The 20,923-nt window shown below is 36.1% G+C and overlaps 1 protein-coding gene across 2 annotated transcripts in view; it reads left to right on the plus strand.

Annotated features, from left to right (window-relative positions):
* LOC138710322 (uncharacterized) overlaps positions 1 to 20,923 on the plus strand; it is a 121,379-nt gene that overhangs the window by 24,018 nt on the left and 76,438 nt on the right. For both annotated transcript variants that reach the window (XM_069841130.1, XM_069841131.1), the window contains exon 4: positions 5,308 to 5,417. In XM_069841130.1, the coding sequence (XP_069697231.1) occupies positions 5,308 to 5,417 (110 nt within the window). The remainder of the gene's footprint in view (positions 1 to 5,307; positions 5,418 to 20,923) is intronic.

The following is a 20,923-nucleotide window of genomic DNA, read 5'->3' on the forward strand; positions in this document are numbered from 1 at the left end:
TAAATCAATAGAATATTTTGAAACTATTAAGACTCTGGGCATCTTTATGGACAACGATCTAAACTGGAATAGTTAGGTAACACACATATGTAAGAAAATATTCTCGTTGCTCCATTCTTCAAACTATATGAAGAAATTTCTACCATTTATGCTAAATAAGATTCTTATTCAGATGCTTGTGATACTTCATTTTAATTGTTGCGATTCCTTGCTGACAAATGTAACCCATAAGCCAGCTCAGAGATTACAGTATACTCATAAATAATATGTGTGTAAGATTCATCTGCAATATGCGCAAATTTGATTGTGTAACACTATCCCTCGAACTTCCATCATGGCTTCACTTGAAGGAATGCAGAATCACGCAATCATTGACACTGCTATTTAAACTCTTGCTTACCTCTACTCCACTTACCTAGCAGCAAGTTTTCAGTTTCTCAAAACAGTACAGAATCATAATCAAGCACTTCTTTCTACCCTTCATCACAGAATATCTGTACACTCATCCCCCTATACCATATCATTACCTTGTTTTTGGAATTCTCTACCTACATTTTGCTGATATTTTTCACAAAATAACTGTATCCTCTTTATGTTTTCCGGAGTTGTAAGCACTTCGGCTGATCTTTTTCTTGACTGGTCTCCTTTCTAAAGTGTGGAGACAGAATTGATGAAAGATCTCATTTGGTACCTTGTTTGAATGTGTTCGAATCCATGAATTGATCTTATCGTGAAAATAGCGCTTAAATGGTCCAAAAAATGTGTGATCCAGTGGTTGGAGTACATGCGTCGAATATGGTGGAAAATAAAGGAGAATGCCAATGACAGCAGCTCAAGGGAGTTGGTATGATTAACATATTCGTCCAGTATTAAGAGATTCGTCCCTGGCTTGCGCTGAGGCAAATAATTGTCCTTAAACCAATGAAGGAAGAGGTCACTGCTGATATAGCTTGACTTTGGATTCATGTAAACCTACGACCCGGGGGGCAAACCATCTTCAAACTCGGCCTTTTTGTTTACGCCTGTCAAAAATCTTCCATCTGCAAAGGAACAAGCAATCAAAGTTATTGTTTCACTTTTTTCATAGTTGGTGACTTTCTGAATCACTTTTCCATTCTTGTTAATAAGCTATACTCCGCTCTTATCCAGTATTTCCTGCTTTTAAGTGCAAATGGTTTTCTATCATTATTTCTTCTAACAGATTAAAGTAGAGGCTGACAGGTTCTCTACTCATCCCCAAAGCTCTTGCGGTAGACAAACCTTCTGCTTGCCAAGCCAGTCTGAACTATCCATATTCTTTCCATGTGAGAAATTATGGGCGACATGCAACCTTTCTGCAAATTGGTAGGCTAGAGACGGATCAGTCTTGTCTGTCAAGGGTAAAGCCAGCATTGCATAATCTCTGGATATGAGTAACCAATCTCTCTTCGTTTTCTTCCCCTAGTACTCCTAGAAAAAGTAACATCTTATTTTCACAAATAATTTAACTCCTCCATTTGGTCATAAAATTATTGATATGCCATGGTTAGTAGCTACTTATGAGAGCAGAGAAGTGGGGCAAAAGGAAGATAACCTCGTCACCTAGCGTGCAATATAGCGACCTGAGATAACATTCAGTATCACCCATTCGAAAACATTACCGCTCCATAGTCTGTAGAGATCTTTTATTAAATCTCAGCCTCTGTACAACGTCACAGTTTGCGGTTAAGGAAAAGAGAGATAGCCAAAGACTGTAATGCTTTTTAATACTCTGCTAAAAAGCATGGGATATCTGCAGAAGAGATCACAGGATTGAAGACTCATTTGACAATGACCGAACATTATTGATTGGCGTTGCAGGAATATCATAAAAGTTAGACACTTTAGAGCAGAGCAAAGACAAATATTTTATCTATATGAGTCTTGGATAACAACGATTTGACTTTCTAAAAAATGCTGGCAGAAAGGGAAAGATGTTAGAGGTATTGTAAAAGGAAACAAGTCTAAAGGGCTTATAATAGTACATAAGTTTACAGATTCAAAAAGTGGATTTTTTTATGCTGGTCTTCTCATTTATAAAGGTGGCTCACTCAACTACTGGTGACTACCACTGAGAGAAATGGTTGAGGGAACGAGTAATTCCTAGTTTGCCACCTGTCTCTGTAATAGTGCTTGACAGTGCCCTGTATCATTAAGTGCAAGTAACTGTCCAGTTACCAGACAAAAAAAAAAACAATTATCATTTGGTTAAGGAGATATGGCATCTCTTGTGAGGAAAAGATGACCAAAACAAAAGATAGAACGTTTGCTCTGAGAGAAGAACACAGGTGGAGAATTTTCCTTAGGAGTTCTAAGGAAACTGGGTGTGCAGGCAGTAAATGAAGTTTGTCCTTAAGACTGGCAAGGTTTTGTCGCCATGTAGTGAAAATTGTGGCTAATATTGGCAAAATGTGCATCTGCTAGAGTCTACTATGGACGAAATAATTCGATTGAGTGGAGATGATGGAAGTGATAGTGATGATTGTGGTGATGATGAGGAGGAGGAGGAGTGGGAGGAAGAAAAAGATGGCAATGACAGTGAATCAGAAGATGACACAATTCAGGAAAGTGATAATGATAAGATGACTGTAAAATTACTGTATCAATGTTAGATTAATGTACACTGATGATGCCATGAATAATTGTATTCCAACGGTTAATAAAATATCTATCTATCTATCTATCTATCTATCTAGCACATAAGTCAAATTTTTGACGAAACACTGGGTATTTCCACTTCAGTTAAATTGATTATGGAAACGAAATTTTGACAGCTTACTTATCGTCACGCCCACTTTGTTTTAGGTGCTTATTTTAATGGTGGACGCTCTTCAATTTTCTTCAAACATGGTGTCACAATGGCCAGTCTATAATCTCTCTTCTAACTCGTTGGTTGTTACATTTACATCCATCTTGTCAAATTGATTTCTCGAAATATTACGATTTACGAGATTGGGTTCTGAATCGATGACTACCTTCGAAAGTTCGATTTTATTAAACTGTTTCATTTAAATATAAATTCAAACCACAACAATTGCGTCTATGGAAGTGCATTCAGAAAAGTCACTGAAATCAATGGTGACTAATGCCTAGTGATAACGCGTTTATTTTATTTTATTTCGAATTTATTTAAAATAATTTTTAACTGCTTATTAGGCCTAATTTTGTTAAAATAGCAATTCTTAGCAAGATGAATTATTATTACGTTAAACTTATTAGTTCATCACTTATGCATTCTTTAAACAGAACGTTTTTAACATGTAAATTAATAGTAAAATGGCTGGGACTATAAAATTATTCCGTTATTCTGAAAAATTCATAACTGCGGCATTCATAATAGCAACATTTCACTGTACTTTTTTTTTGTACATTTATATGAATTTTAAATTATGTAAATGCCTTATAGTAAAATGTTTCACTCATCTTGTAAGTAGTTTGTTGTTGTTAGTTAGGGGAGAGTCGGGTAGTATCGGACATTGGGTAATATCGGACAGTGAGTTTCTTTCATCTACCACACGATGATAATACCTGATTGATATGGTTACGTTTCTGTGATGTCGCATAGAGAAACGTAATCATGTCATTCAGGTACTACCATATGGTGGTAGATGAAAGAAACATACTGTCCGATAGTACCCGATGTCCGATACTACCCGACTCTCCCCTATAAATATACATTAAATCTATGAGATTTAGAAGTGCATTAATATTATACAGTGACCATCTGTTCCAAATTTAGACCCCTTATCCCCACTTTTTCTCAGAGCATTTCGCGATGCCAATTTGTCCTGGATTTTGCCCAGATATTATATCCCCATTTAGATTTTTCTACATTCATAGTAATGTTTTTAAGGGATGTGAACTGTAAAGTTAGGAACAGTCAATTGCCATTACTGGTAGTTGGTAATAAATCTCATTCACTTCAAAACTGAATTGAATGTGGGTCATAGCCAGTGAGAGGAGTTAGCAGTGCCAGTATTCCAACGTACTGTGATAGGGCTGGGAGATATGATTGGCTAAGTGACCAAAGTTTTCATTCAGCATGCTTGATGCTACAAGACCGCATTTTCAAGTGACTTATGTGACAAGTAATCTCCTCCTCACCAACAGCTGTTCCAAGAAAGTATATACTGGTAGGATCAACAATTACACATCAAAGCAGAGAAGCCAACAAAAAACAGTAAAGTTCGCCACCAATCTTAAGAAAGCTGGAGGACACACAACTGGCAATTGACGAAGCTTCAGCCCTCCTTAAAAATGGGCAACTGGATCCCTCTCTAAAAGAATAGAAAACTGTATACAATCATTACTCATCTTCCAGAAGCAAAGAACAGGTTTGATGCTGAGTGCCACAAACAGAGAAAAGAAATGATATGCACAGAGCACGAACAGACATATCCGAGGAAAATCTAAATCTCTATGCGGAGAAAAGGAAAACCTGTAAAAACTGTTAAAGAGCAAGGAAAAGTCCAAGCTCAAGAGGTGCTAACAGAGTCTTTAGAAGAGAGCCAATCAGCACTGCCACAGATATCCCAATGGAAACTTGGGAAAAACAATTCTTCCCTTTCCTCAATAGAGGGTCCACATCTGTGGAGTAACGGTCAGCGCGTCTGGCCGCGAAACCAGGTGGCCCGGGTTCGAATCCCGGTTGGGGCAAGTTACCTGGTTGAGGTTTTTTCCGGGGTTTTCCCTCAACCCAATACGAGCAAATGCTGGGTAACTTTCGGTGCTGGACCCCGGACTCATTTCACCTGCATTATCACCTTCATATCATTCAGACGCTAAATAACCTAGATGTTGATACAGCGTCGTAAAATAACCCAATAAAATAAAATAAATCCTCAATAGAGGTAACCTAACTACCACTAGAGTCATATGACACAGAGCTGATAAGCATAGCGGAAGTAAGAGCAGCTATCCTCAAAATGAAAGGCCAGAAAGCAATTGGACCAGATGTAATTTGTAATGAAAATCTCAAGGACACAGCAGATCAACTTGACCCTCTTCTGGACCAATCTAAACACATTCAATCGATTTTATTATGTATAATATATTATTTTTGTGTTTTTAAGTTATATTCATATATTGCAAGCAATATGTTCTTTTTGCCGTGATCCTATTTATTTTTGTTACATATTTATATTTCTCATGTAAATTTATACACAGATTTCACCATTCCTGATTTTGGGACTTGAAAATGTGGTCACTTTATTAGAGTGGTTGATCATTAGTGTAATCACATACGTATAATATTAATTTTGATGTTATTATGATGTTTTTTTTTTTCAGATTTGATAAGAGAGATTCGAGATGCAACCAGAGTGCGTGAAGAAGTGCTTCTGTCTAGAGTTTGTGGCTTACTAGAAGGAGTGGAGACGTTGAACTCTGCTAATCACGTGGTGAGTAACACATTGACTACTTTCAACTTACAGTCTGGCTTTCTGTCTTTAATGAATAGATATTCATTGGATTTCTGTTTGCCTTGAGCTGAAGAAGCTGGGTACAACGAAAAATAATAATTGTATGAATAGTTTTGAAGTAGTTTGCTATGCTGGTTTCTAAAAACGTGTATCTATTTATATTATAAGAACATAAGCAGATTACAGTAAAATGTCAGTTATATGTTTGATGGGAGGTTTGAAGGAAAAAACGCGTAAGTGAGAAAAACATAACTGAAATAACATTTAATATAGTGGGCGCCAGCAATTTAGGCAGATGGATTTTGTTAATGTGAACTCGAGTGCGAGTTACTCACCGCTGCAAGATCGGTTGTTATCTCTGTCACAGCTGGAATGGGTAGGACATAAGAATAAACATGCACGCCTGAGTATTCTATTGGACTCTGGAGAGTCACCTCCAAAAACTAAACAAATATTACACGTACTGGGAGGCATACTGTAAAATCATTGCGAACGAAAGTCGCTTGCGGCATGCTACAAATTATCCACTCGGACTGTACTGTGGTCTATTTATATCTTTCATAACCATGATACTAGCAGAGGAAAACGTTATCTCCAACTCATTCATGAAGGACAACAATAGCTCGTCAACTGGCACTGTCAGCAAGGTCATTTGCCAGAATCGGTGGTTCTAACTGTAACACCTGGAATAGCTTTTGAAAACTATATGGTGAGAATGGGTTAAGTTAGTTTAGTAAAATTTTCACAAATGAAATTTAGAACTTCACAGTTAATCCATATTTGAATCTATAATACAATTTGTACTCAAATTTATAATGCATGTTCTTGAAGAATGTAAGATTATTTGCTGAAAATCTTAACTGCGCAGAGCCAAAAGCTGCTGAAAACTGCAATCCATAAATATTTTACGAAATTGACTTACCTTGTTCTTCCTGTGTGATCTTCATTTAATAACATCTGAGTATAGATTTGTTAATTTCTTAATGAGATTCTTAACATTGTTTCGAAATATTTAAAATATAATTTATTTATCTTAAAATCTCTCTTAATGCAACGGTTGTAGTGTGTCTAAATTATATTAAGAAAGATTTTAAGATAAATTATATTTAAATATATTTTACAATAAAAGTTGGTTATTTTGGATTCTTGCTCCTAAGGAATAAACCACGCCCTCAAATTGTGATAACTCTTTCATAATTTGTTCAGTTACATCATTATGTGTTACAAAAGGTTTCACTATTTCTAGAACGATAACAGTGTCATTGAAGGACTCAAGATTGTTGGAGGCTTCCACAAATTTCAAAGTGAGCCGCATTATAACAATGATCATATATTGTATTTTCGCGTTATTTTTACAGGAAACTTAATTTGAAGCAAAATTAATTTAGAACCCATAAATGACGTTTCAGCTCTGATTGACTGATATGTACAGCTGTCAAAAAAAAAAAAGAAAATATTTTCTAAGTCCTCCACTTTGGATCACGGTGATGTTACATGATGCAATGCACTTGTAGAAGCAGTTTCGGAACTATGGAGTTAATCGATATCTGTGTCTCATAGAGCAGTGGTAGAGAGCTTGCTTAATGATTCGAAGATTGTGAGTTTGAGTCTTGTTCAAGTTATCATTTATATGTTGTTATCGTCTGTTAACGATTTAAATAATATTCAAGTTATATTTGTATTCTGTTATCGTTCTTTAGTGATATAAATAATATTCAAGTCATCATTTATACTCTGTTATTATTCTTACCGATATAAATAATATTCAAGTTATCATTTTATTCTGTTATCGTTTTTTAGCAATATAAATAATATTCAAGTTATCATTTATATTCTATTATCATTGTTTAGCATTATAAATAATATTTAAATTATAATTTTATTTCTGTTATCGTTCTTTAGCGATATAAATAATATTCAAGTTATCATTAATTGTATTCTGTTATCGTTCTTTAGCAATATAAGTAAAATAAATTTCATGTTAGATTTGAAACAATATAGTTACATAATAGTAGTATTAGTTTTTCTTCTTATATTATTACATTCTGTTCAAGAATTAAAACAGAAAATCAATATCCCGAATTTAAAAGAAAACTTACAAATTAAACCAAACCCTTTAACTCTATTAAATATAGAATATAATCTAAATTTAACAGAAGAAATACTGAAATCAGAAGTAAACACTGAAATACTAAAACAATTGTCTTTAGAGACAATTAATATTAGGTACCCTCCACAAAACTGGCTTCATTTATACACAGATGGATCCTTGATCTCCAGAGAACAAGGTGCCGGTGCAGGTGTTACGTGCTGTCTCTTCTCACTTTATAGATCTCTTGGGTATGGAACAACAAGTTTTGATGGAGAAATTATTGCAGTAAGTGAAAGTCTCAGGAATCTTCTGTGCCATATCAATAAATTTAAGAATGCAGTTATATTGTCAGACTCCAAAGCAGCTGTTCTATCAATAGTCTCTAAACACACACCTTCATATCAAATGCTCTCTCAATTAATATCACTCAATAAAAGAATTGTATTCCAATGGATTCCATCCCATTGTGGAATCCTGAGAAATGAGAATGCGAATTATTGAATTTTCTAAGGCAGACGCCAGTAAGTTTGTTTTGTTTATGCCACGAAATATATTTTTGTTGAGAATATAATCTTTCTTTCTTTCCGTTTGCAGCCATAATGTCATAATAAATAGTAATTCTAAAGTCATGGCATAATACATTCATGAACCTGATATTAATTTCTAAAACAGTCATAAAAGAGACAGGAGCAATTATAGTTTGTCTCTGTCTTAAGAACACAAAAAAAAACATAAACATAAAAAGCACTAGTTTGTGCTTGAATGCATAATCGCACAAATGCCAACCTAAAACGCTACTGTTACACTATAACAATAAGATGAAGAATACTTTACTATAACTGCAGATATCAAGCAACGTGGTCCAACAACATGTAACATCGCCTGTCTTCGAATTGTAGCAAAGATACCCAAAGGGATCTTTGTTTCTAGAGAGCGGCCACTTTTTCTTTTGACAGCTGTAAATCTCTTATTAGACAGTACATCTCACTTGGTGTTGTGTCAGAGAAAGAACAATTGTTTGTATGCATCTGAAGTCTGATTACTGTAACATGTAGCTAATTGGCAATATATGCAATGCAGGGGGAAAGGAACTGGCCACCCTACTCCATTATCTTCTGGCCTAGTTGCCTCATAAGTTGTGCTTATTACTGTTACTTGTGAGGTTCACACCTGTCTTCGGACAGTTGAATAAACAACAACAAGTGATGTTTCATATCTCCTGGGGTTTAAAATGCGATCACGTAACTGAAATGAATTAACATGGAAAGTATATGAATTTTGCTGGGACTTCAGAAAAAAAACATGAATATTTTAAATATTTGGGTTCTATTGTGCAAAAAGATGGTTCATCTGATTTTAAGTTGAAAAATGAATTAGTGAAAACAGGGGAATCATTAATATGGTCAACTTAGTGTTATGTAGCAAGACCTTTTTACGAAAAAGAAAATTATTAAGCCAGTAAATAAAAGTGTACTAAAATATGGTGCCGAAACATGGACATTGAAAAAGATACATAAGAAGAAATTATTAACCACAGAAATGGATTATTTGAGGCACACAGCAAGATTAACTAGAATGAATACAGTGAGGGATAAAGACATCAGAACGAAAATGGAGGTTAAGAGAAATACTGTACAGGAAATTGAGAACAACTAAGAAGGCATGTACACATCATGTGTATGAAGGACAATGAAATAGCTAAACTGATATTAAACTGGCTACACAGGGAAGAATGCAGCGGGACAGACCAGCCAACATATGATACAGTCAGATTTAAATGAAGACTGTTTTGGTAGGATATTATGGAGAAGTAAAATTATATTGGCTTATTGCATCTTTATGTTGAAGGAAGCCATGTACTTGTGGAGAAATTCTTAAATGCTGTAATAAAAAAATTTATGATGAATTTTTTTCTGTTACTTTTCTTTGTGGAATTTTGGGTTTTTATTCTATTTGTAAACATATTGTTTTGCATACATACTCTTAAATTTATCAGAAAGAATCAATAAAAGTAGTTCAATATACCTATAATTTCAAAGGCCCAGTAAAACATTAAATTTATGTTCAACAAGAAGTATGGTCGCTTTCTGTTGATAATCAAAAGGGGTTTGTTTTCGTGTATACTAATGTTGGATATGGTCATAGTGGAAGTATAATGGTGGAGCGGATCGTTGACACAAATGTGTCGGTCTTCGCATGCTGACATCACACCGGGAGATAGGAGATGAATATAATACAACATTCACTTGAAACTTAGTTATATTGACATGTGTGTACTAAGATTGCACATATGTTTTTTTTAATCTGTGCTAAATAAATATGCAATAGAATGCTGGACTGTGCTCTGTATGGCTACAACAACCATTCAAAGAAAACAAAAGGAACAAATATAAAATACTTGAATTCTGAAGGACAGATATGTAGAGAAGAGCACATGGGTCACTGCTTGTTGAAGGACGACACGTTCAATTTAAAACCGGGTCATTTATGATTTCTAAAAAAAAAACATTTGTTCCGACATTACAATTAAATCTTATAACAATGAAATTGCTTCTGATTGAGGATCTGACCGATATGTACAGTAGTGGCAAAAAAAAAAAAAAAAAAAAAAAAACTGACGGAATAATCAAAGTTCCCGAAATGAGCCACTGTGCATGCCATGCCAGCATCCACAAGATAGCGAGTAATCTATTGAAATTGTTGTATTTTGACTGCTGACATAGCCCATTTTGAAAGCCATTAGAAAATAAGCTGGTAAAATTCATGTTCTGGGAATAATAAGTTAATTAGTCTAAGTAGTAAAATATCACTGCAATCGAAAAGTATTGGGAATATATTTTGAATAAGAAACAAAAAAAAGTTTCCTTTCCAGGCAGGATTCGAACCACGAAAATCTTAATTACCAGTCTGTTGTGCTGTCACTGTGCTATGGAATCGCTTGAGAACCAATGTTCCTTGAGAGTCTGTCATACAATAAGTGATTTAAAAGGAGACTACGTCCTACGAGTAGCTTTAATTTAGAACTGATTTCACGTAATTTGCATTACTTGTGAAAACAAACGTTTCCGTTACATCTCTTAATTTAATTTAAGTATCACTGGATTGAGAAACTCGCTACTAAATCACGTTATATGTTTCACCTTATCACAAATTTGTAGTCGATACAGAATGCTATGAACAGATTCTGCTCAAAATGGCCGCTACTAGAGAAACACGTATCAGACTGACAGCTCTGCTTGATGATGGATATTCCATATCTCAGGCTGCAGATAGGCTAGGAATGGCAAAAACTACTGCGAAGAGGTGGGCTCGTCGATACCTAGAAACTGGGGGGGGGAGGGGTTGAAAGACGCCGTGGATCTGGGCATACGAGAGTTTCAGCGGTAAGAGAGGATAGGGCATTGCTCCGAATACGTGAGCGTAATCCTTTTATGTCTGCAAATCAATTACAAACTGCCTCTCGATTCCCTGGAGGCCGTAAGACGGTTGGCAATCGCCTTAAAGCTGCGGGTATTAAGAACTATAGGGCTGCTCGTAAACAAACTCTTACAGAGGAGCAAGTCATAGACTGCCTGGCATATGCTAACAGTCTAGATGGGGTTGACTGGGGAAGAGTCATCTTCACCGACGAATCCCAGATCTCGACTAGTTATGCAGGACCTGTTCTTGTCTGTTGCGAGGCTGGCCGACGGCACAGTCGTGCTTATGTGGCTCCAAACCCAAAGCAGGGGGCGCATTAGCGTCAAGTTCTGGGGGTGGATGTCTCGAGACGGAGCAGGAATGCTACAGCGGATAGATGGGACTCTACACATAGATCAGTATACTATACTGTATTCATATTTTGCAGCACGTGTTTTACCCTTCTGCCCGCGAACGTTATCCAGATGCACCATTATTGTTCCTGCAGGCTAATTATGCAGTACACAAATCGATGGGTGTTCAGAGATGGTTGTCGGAGAGGCCAGAGATCGAAGAGATTGCTCTGCCTCCCCTTTCACCTGATATGAACGTTATCGAAAATGCGTGGGCCAGACTAAAAGGAAGGACACGCAAACTGATTGCAGACAGACCACCTCGGAATCGTGATGAGCTCTGGGAACATGTTCTTGATACCTGGGAGGACATCGCCCAGGATCTTGACTATTTTTGGAGGCTCGTCGATTCCATGCCTAGGCGAGCAGAAGCTGTCAGAGAAGTTGAAGGGTATTGGACAAAATATTAGTAGTTCAATAGCCTATTTTATTTAATTATTTTTTGTATCGGTTTTTTTTTTTTTTTTTTTTTTTTTTTAGAGGAAGACCAGTTGCATCTTCCAAATAAATCTTTATATTTTTTAGGCCAAATAATAATCCACATTTTGTTTTACTGAAATGAAATTAGGTCCAGGAGCTGTGACAATGAATATTACTGTTGTATACTTAAAAAAAAAATGCCTGCCACGGGAATCGAACCTGCCACCGTTTGCACTATAGCGGCGCGCCCCAAGCACCTGAGCCATTCAATGAAGACGAAAACAGTAACCAGCTGCGTGGCTGTTGTTCAACTGCACAGATCCAAGGAATATGCACCGATGGTCTGGAGTGAACAAGGCTCTGAAATCAGCTACAAGGGTCAGTTCGGTTTTTTTTTGCCACTACTGTAGATCTATTATCAGGCATTATATCTCACTTGACGATGTGTCAGAGGAAGAACAATTGTGTACAGACCCAGAACTAGGAAAACTCAAGTGGCCCAAATTTTGTTTCTAGGTCTGTACATCTGAAGTTTGATTAGTGTAATCTGTACCTAGTCAGCAATGGAGGGGAAAAGAACTGGCCACCCTACTCCATTATCTCCTGGCTTCGTTGCCTAATAAGTAGTGCCTTGTAGGTGTGAGATTATTATTATTATTATTATTATTATTATTATTATTATTATTATTATTATTACTATTATTATTACTATTATTACTACCTGAGCCACATAACATAAGCTGCGGCCATCCTCTACCAACGTGGCATTCATGGAGTTTAATGGCATCTTAGCTCTCTTAAGTGTTGTTTAAAACTGAGTTCAATATCACAGAATTCCATTATAAGCAAAAAAAAAACTATAGTGTAGTAACTTTGTTTCAGCTGCTTGTGTTTAGGGTTATAAATTTTAATGGCACAGCAATAAATATACAGTAAGGGACAGGCAGTGGGAAAGTGGGTGTTACAAATCACCCAATGGGTATACTTTCCTTCCCAAAACATGAATTAACACTTGCCTAACACAAACAGGTCCATAGAAGCACACAGTAATCTTATAATTTGTCGTATGGTTTGTTATTTCAAATTTATTCAAGTGTTGCGTTTTTTTTTTTTTTTGCTCGGCAGTGTAATTATTACAAATTATACACACACAAAGACTAAAAAATAATTAAACTCTCTTTATAAACAGAAAACTGAAGTCATTCTCAATTACCAATTGAACTTAATTCAGTACATCAATACAAAATCAATTTAAATCACCGCCATTACTGTGGCCACTCCCTAGATTTTAACTTATTAAACAGAAAAGTACTATTATATAATCATGACAATCTGATATTTTATTACACTTAATTTCATCACCCTTAAACAGCATTAGAGTTTATGAAGATAAATATAGGCTATACAAGGAAATGCTAATATTCCACATTCCTTAAAAAGAAAGATTTACAAGGTTTTGTACTTTCAATCATAAAATCGTTCTAATATCTCGCTTCTGAGCAATAAAGGCTCTTAATATTAACAGCATTTCTTCATAAAAGGTACCATAGTAAGTTAAAATCAGATTAATATATAGAGAGAATGTACATTCAACATAGACCTAAGCTATAAAAATAACAAAGTTGACTGTATTTGTAGAGTGATTCCATGAATATATCAACTCGAGTGGTAAATACTACGGGTATATTATTTATATAGTAAAATCTCCTTTATGTCGGGTTAAAATAAAATAACATATTTAAAATAATGTAAATAAATTATCAGAGCCTTTGACTCTACCACTATGCTACAGAGAGCTATGTAGTAAAGTGGTTGAATTTACGTGTTATGAATACTGTTGTGTTTGCTGCCTATTATGTTTGATTTTGAATTCTTAAATATTAAACAAAAATGTGTTCTATGCTATACTAGCCATACCTGTGCGCTTTGCTGCACTTGTTATAAATAAACATCATTGACTTAAATCTGTTACATTTCAAAATACAACTTTGTTATTGTTGGTGAATAATTAATTTATTATCAATTATAAATCGTTTGCTCCTGAATTACTTTCAGAGTTGTATTTAGAACTACAAATGTAACTGTTATTACCATGCAATAGGTCATGGAGTTGTTCGATTAATTCTACTTTTAAGTTTGGTATTATGTTAGACCTAACAGCGTCTGAAATAGAATATATTTGTCAGAATTGAAGGTTGTTACTCTCAGCTGGAAAAAGGCTTTGTCACCAAACGATACAATTTTAAATAAGGTGTTGTACTGCCCTATATTATTTAAAACGTGTGTTGATAACGGATGTACTACTATAAGTACCTACCTAAGTTTTTAATTAGTTGTAGAGGCTCTTGAATCTCAAGAAGAAAAACTTTTCCAGCAGCACAATGTATTCAATACTAATTTACAAACATGTTAAACGAATTATTCTTGCAACGAAAACGGATGCTTCCTAGACCAAATAGTCGCATTTCAATTACTTCATAGTTTCATCTGGTATTGTATGAAGTTATGACTGAGATACCTATGTTGTTAATTGTTTTTATTGTAACATTCGTCCATAACTGACCGAGTTATATAAGATCTCGTGCTCAGAGGGGTGGAGTTTGGGGTTTGAGATGGTCTACAAACCACAAGTCATGCTAAAGATGTTGGTTCGTTAATTATTCAATATGGAGTATTGTGCAGTATAGAACTGTTACCTTTTAAGTGTACATTACCGTAGCTGACCCAGGTACGTAATTAAGCAATAAAAATGTGTACTGTTATGTTACTGAATACTTAATATGTGCTGCGTGTGTATTTGTAAAATTATTCCATCTCTGACATTCATTCTTTCATAAAAAACGCAACGCAAATCAGATATCAAATTTCAGTACGATACCTCCAAATAGCATTAAATTTAACTGCAGTACATATAGCTAATTATTAGTTTCGACAATATACAAAATTTTCTGTGCGTAAGGTTCTGTTTAATCCAGTGTTATATGCATTTGTGCCCAGTCCTCGATTCACTCATGAGCTTCTGTAATGATATAAATCCTACGTCCATCTAAAGAAACTACACTTTCCAATGATGAAAGAATTATTTAAATCTATTAATAGTTTCTTGAGATTGCCTCATACAAATACTCTCTCTTTATAATATAACAACATTTAGTATATTATAAACAAATATCATATCATCCGCATATTAATCCGACTGTTGTCCAAGGACTCCAAGGCCACCTTAAATAAATGCAGAGTCATGTGTTTTATCTCTATTACTCTATATTAATCTGACGTGGCCATGATATAAAAAAGCATCGTTATTTTAAAACAGATATATTTGGCCATATGGTAATGCAGAATTCCTGCATGGAAATATGTACTTTGGAGCATCATAGTTTTATCCGTGGTATATCATAGTATTATCAGTCCTATCAAAATTTTGCATAGAATGAAACTTACCGGAAATCGTTTAAAGAAACTTTTGTTATGTAATATTTTTCATAAAAATCAATAATAAGCGAGATATTTCGATTTATTTAATTAAGGCCCCCCTTATAACCCCCCTTTTAAATGAAGTATTTTGGATGATATATAGCCTATAATCTAAGTTACAACGAATTTAATTTATATGTCAATTTTCATGTGAATTGGTTCAGCCATTATCGCGTGAAAAGGTAACAAACATCCAGACAGACAGACAGACAGACATACGGACAAAAATTTCAAAAAAGCGATTTTCGGTCTCAGGATGGTTAATTATACATGTTAACACCAATTATTTTTGGAAAATCGAAAATTGCCAGAAATATATTGGTTACAGATTTATTATTAGTATAGATTATATTGTATATTCATGCCATATGACACATTCAATCAAGGGATCGTCCTCATTACGCATTTTAAATCAGTGTTATTTTATTTAATACATTACTGTTTGTGATAAGTGCAACACCCAGAAACAATGGGTGAACGACTCCAAACTCAGGAGATGTGTAGAACAGTGTACCACCAATAATTTACGTTTCTAGAGAGATGCCATACACATAGGTCACCAGCAAGGTCAGTGTTATGCCTTGCTCAGTCAGTGCAGAGCTTCCAAACGAAGTGGAAACTTGAAAGCTAGTGCAGGTATGCCTCGTCGATGTGGAAGGGCGCAATATCAGCACGTGAGTAGTTCGAATGGAGCAGAATGGTTGGTCTCCGGGAAGCAGGTTTGTCATACCGTGAATTTAAGCTTGTACAGGGCATGTTGCTACGACAGTGATGCGTGTATGAAACCAGTGGGTAGAAAAGGGTCGTATGCAGAGACGAGTGGGTACTAGACCACGTAATGTGACCACAGCATGGGATGACCGCCATATTATCTGCATGGCTGTGATGGACTGTACAGCTTCATCCATAGTGTTGAGTCGACGTTGGAGTACTGCAAAGGGTGTGAACTTGTCTGCATTAATGGTTCGTCGCTGTCTTTTGAGGGCTGGACTAATGGCTCACATGCCATTGTGTTGGCTTCCATTGTCCAGAAACCACCAGTACCACAAACTGCAATGGGCAGTGCGAATTTTTGCGCTTTTTATGGAAAATACTCAACATTAACACTAAACTATAGATCCAGAGCAATAGTTAAGGTAAGAAGTCAAAAATGCGTTCATTTCTTCAAGACTCAATTTAACTGTGTTGGATTGAGCCTAAAAATTGTCTGGCAGCGATAAAAAGAAGGAAGCCGTGGAGGCTACTGAATTGTTACATCAGCTAGAAAAATTTGACACCTTATTTTATTTGGTATGTTTAAATGATATTCTTGCTCTCGCAAATTCATTATTGGAAGCACCTCAGTCTCCAAAAATGGATATTAGTAAATGTTCGTCCTTATTAAGGCAATGAAATAAAACTTTTCAAAGTTCTGAAATGAAGAAAAATTCGACAATCATGTCAAGCACAAGGCTTTGTAATCTAGCAATTTTAGCCGTTGAGAGAGAGAAAAGTTGGGATTTGGTGAAGGACCTATCATCAGCGATTAACAGATTCGTTGCTAGGAAATCTCGACAGCTCCAGTTCACCTTATGAAGCGTTTCTTTAGGTATGCCTTGCATTATTGTTTATAATAATTTTGCATGTTATTAAATAAGACTTCCGAGAATGAGTTCCAAGAGAGTTGACAGCAGCGGCATTGTTAGAAGATGGGTCAGGTACCTTCTAAACCCTGCATATCTGGCTTACCCAAAATAATTAGTCTGGCTACGCCACTGGCATTGAGCATGTGAACCCCATCACTAGCGTGCTGAGTGGCAAAATGTAGTGTTTTCGGACGAGTCCTGCTTAAACTTGTCCTACAATGATGGCCGCATACATGTTAGATGCTACCGTGATGAATGCAATCTGAGAGCCTGCATTGTTGAGCGACATAGCGGACAAATGTCTAGTGTGATGGTTTGGGGCGCCATTGGATAAATGTGCTATCTTGCTTGCTACGTATTCAGGGCAATCTGAACAGTAACTGCTACATTACGTAGGTTTTAGAGCCCAAGGTACTGTCCTTCCTTCAGGCAACTCCATATTTTAGCAGGACAATGCCCGGCCACATGTGGCGAGGATTGTGCAAGCCTTCGAAGAACGACTTCCCTGGCCTGCACGTTCGTCAGACATGTCGTCCATCGAACATGTCTGGGATATGGTTGGCTGACAATTTGTTCATCATGGTCCTTCAGGACCACTCTTGACGCTTTATGGACTCGCATACAAAGTACGTGGAGGGAAATTTCCTAGGAACATCATACCACGACGTTTAGAGGCTCTAATTGCAGCGCATGGAGGCTTCACACCATACTGAAATTTAACAGTCACAGATCAGATACAGTTCTGTAATTCTAATCATTTGTGTTTTGTCATGTACCTAATCTATGGTATCAATTTATTTCAGTCACATGTATCCTTCTTGGTGTTGCAATTTCCACAAACATTAGAGTATTTCAGCAATATGTCCATCAACGGAGGAAGAGTTATAACGGAAGATGCGCGTTACCACATTTCTGATTCGTGATTGGATGACGTCCAACTTATACAGTATTATACATGCATGGTTGAACGTATTTCTTCTAATTTTTGTTTTCAATAATTTAACGTCGATCTGTTCAGTTTTAATATAGCCTATGTTCTTCTCCTGGTTATGAAGGTTAATTGTGCAAACTTTGGCAAATATCAGTCAAAGTGTGGCGATTTGTATAGAGTACATACATACATACATACATACGCACAGTGACTTTTATATATAAGAAGAAAATTAAAAGAACTGGATTTTTATTAATATAATTATATTAAACATGTCCACAAATGGGCGAATCCAGAAATGCATGTAGAGTGTCAGTTGGGAGGCCGAAGGGAAAAAGACCTTTGGGGGGCTGAGACGTAGATGGGAGGATAATATAAAAATATATTTGAGAAAAGTCTGATATGATCATAGAAACTGGATTAATCTTGCTCAGGATAGGGACTGAGGGCGGCAATGAACCTCGGGGTCCTTCAAAGCCATTTGTAAGTAATGAAGTAATAACAAACATTTTGGCCTGAGTGGTGGAGTCGTTAAGAGTGCTGGCCTTCTGTGCCCGAGGTTGCGGGTTCGAGCCCAGCTCAGGTCGATGGCATTTTAAGTATTCTTCAATGTGACAGGGTAATGTCACTAGATTTACTGGGATGTACAAGAACTCCTCTGGGACAGAATTACAACACACTGGCGACGCTAATATAACCTTGACAATTGTGAGAGTCGTTAAATAAAACATAATTTAATTTTTTTTATAATGAACATTTGTGTTGTGCATGCCAAGTTTCTTCAAAATTGGGTAATGTACATATAAATTGTTGTTATTATTATTATTATTATTATTATTATTATTATTAATAATAGGTCTTCTCTTACACTGCATCAGGTCACAAAATGCATAAGCAGTGAAATTTAATGAAGAATGGAAAGAAAAAAAATACTCACATATTACAAAATTTTAGTAACAAAGTTGAGACAATACAAAATTAAAATAATATCACAATACAAGAAAGTAAAATACAGATCTGTTGTTAGTAACCTCTATCTAATTCCCATTTCTACATGTGCAGCTCGTACACGCACACACACATGCATAATCATCTCATGAATAGATATTGGCTATTTACGAATGCTATACGAGTATACTGCAGTGGATCTGGTGTCAGTTTGGAAGGTTTTAGGCTTGGTGCATAGATCTCAAATACCTATTTAATAATAGAGAACTGAGTTACGTGGATTGAAGAATGCACACTAAGTGTAATTGGCCATTAAGGCTGTTAACGAAATATTGTCACTGCACTGTCAACCAAAACGTGGGTTAACAGAAACGTCTTTCTCTTCTTCTTTTTCTTTTTTGTTCTCACACAGGACACATACTGTACTCATTCTTTAATTTGGAAATGTTTGAGAAAACTACAGTATCTGTACTTGATTACAGATTGTTGATTCCTTTACTTATTCAGTGGAAGGCAACTGCAGGGTAGGCACTCACTAACAGGACTCTCAAAGAAACAGTTTCCCTCCTTTCTCACTGTTAAGAGTGTTGCTCGTTAGATGATTGACATCTGACAATGCTTCAGAGGCAATATTGTGAGCCTATGAAATGCCTGCATTTGCTTCACTTGTGTAGGATTAGTAGCCTCATAGCAAACATAAATCAGTAAAGTAATAGTGTGATTCAATACCTGCAGTTCGCAGCATTACATACAGGATATGTGAGTAGTGTGTACTAATATTACAGAGTACAGTACAATTTTTATTGAAATGTTGAGTAAACGGAAACATTTAGTAATTACAGTTGAGGCTGTGAGGAGAATAAAAAATGGTGAAATTCTCCAATACACATTGCTTTGCATTTTGTGAGGTCAGTGAGGAGGCATCACCAGCAAAGAAATGTTGCGATATTAAAACTCAGACCAAAATATCTTATTACTGAGTTTTTCCCAAATAATCTCTATTCCGTACGTTATAACTGGCGCCACTACCTTTTGAATAGTGTCATCGCTGTGCTTGTCGACAGATTGGTTATGTTCGGAATGTTGTATGAGGCTTTGATGGCTGCTGCTGCTCTTTCCTGAACGTGCATAACGAAGATGCTGCTGTTGTCTGTAATGTAATTCCCAGGTATTTATATTTCCCTACAACTTGTAGCGGCTCGTCAATAAGGTTATTCTGTCTTTGGGCGCTATTTTTCCGCCCTTCCTGAATGTCATTTTCACTGTCTTCTCTTTGTTTACATCCAGGTCGTTTTCCTCTGCCCAGTTCTCTAGATTTTGTAGCGCCTTTTGCACGTCCTCTTTTACTGCTGACCCTATCACCATGTCGCTTGCATATAGAATCATTTCTGCTTGTGAGTCTTCCCCTATTATGTTTGTCACATCTGCTGTGTAGATGTTGAACAGCGTGGGACTTATCAGGTTGCTTTGGAGAATTCCATTCTTCTGTATGATTTTCTCGGAGATTTCAACGCTGTTGTTTATTTCAATTAGATTTCACTGTTGACAGGATTCAATTGCTCTTACTAGCGGGTCTCTCTCCCCAATCATACCTTTCAGTTTCTCGATCAGTTTTCCTCTATTTAGTGAGTCGAACGCTTTTTTTAAATCAACAAAAACGGTGTAGTATTTTCCTCCTGGGTGTCTTCTATATGATCCATTAGGTATTTCACTCCTGCCCTTTATAAAGCCAAATTGACGTTGCAGGATCTTCTGTTGAGTATCTGCATTTTGATGTACTGATTAGTGTTGAAAATTGTATGTCTTTTATTGCAACAGCAGTATCAATCTCTCCTGCTTCTGAAGATTCCTTTGTGTGGCATATGCGAGTTCTGAAGGACCTGTGTTTTGTCTTAATGCCTATGCTTTTCGGCTTTTATAACGTTCACCACTTTACTAAGTTCTAGTAATCGACGCTCGACTCTCTGCGTTTCAGTAACGCATATTGGAAAACTCGTAGATCTTCAAGCCAGTTCTTATTCTGTGGTAGGAATCTTTCAACTGTCGTATTTGACCGTTACCATCTGGTTTTAAAATTGTATATTAATTGTTTTAACACATTCTTTAGTTCATTGGATGATGTTGCAGGGGAATCGGTTTTGATTCTAATGCGTTTTCTGCCGACAGCCTGGCGAATACTC

This window comes from Periplaneta americana, chromosome 12 (assembly GCF_040183065.1).
Source record: "Periplaneta americana isolate PAMFEO1 chromosome 12, P.americana_PAMFEO1_priV1, whole genome shotgun sequence".
NCBI lineage: Eukaryota > Metazoa > Arthropoda > Insecta > Blattodea > Blattidae > Periplaneta > Periplaneta americana.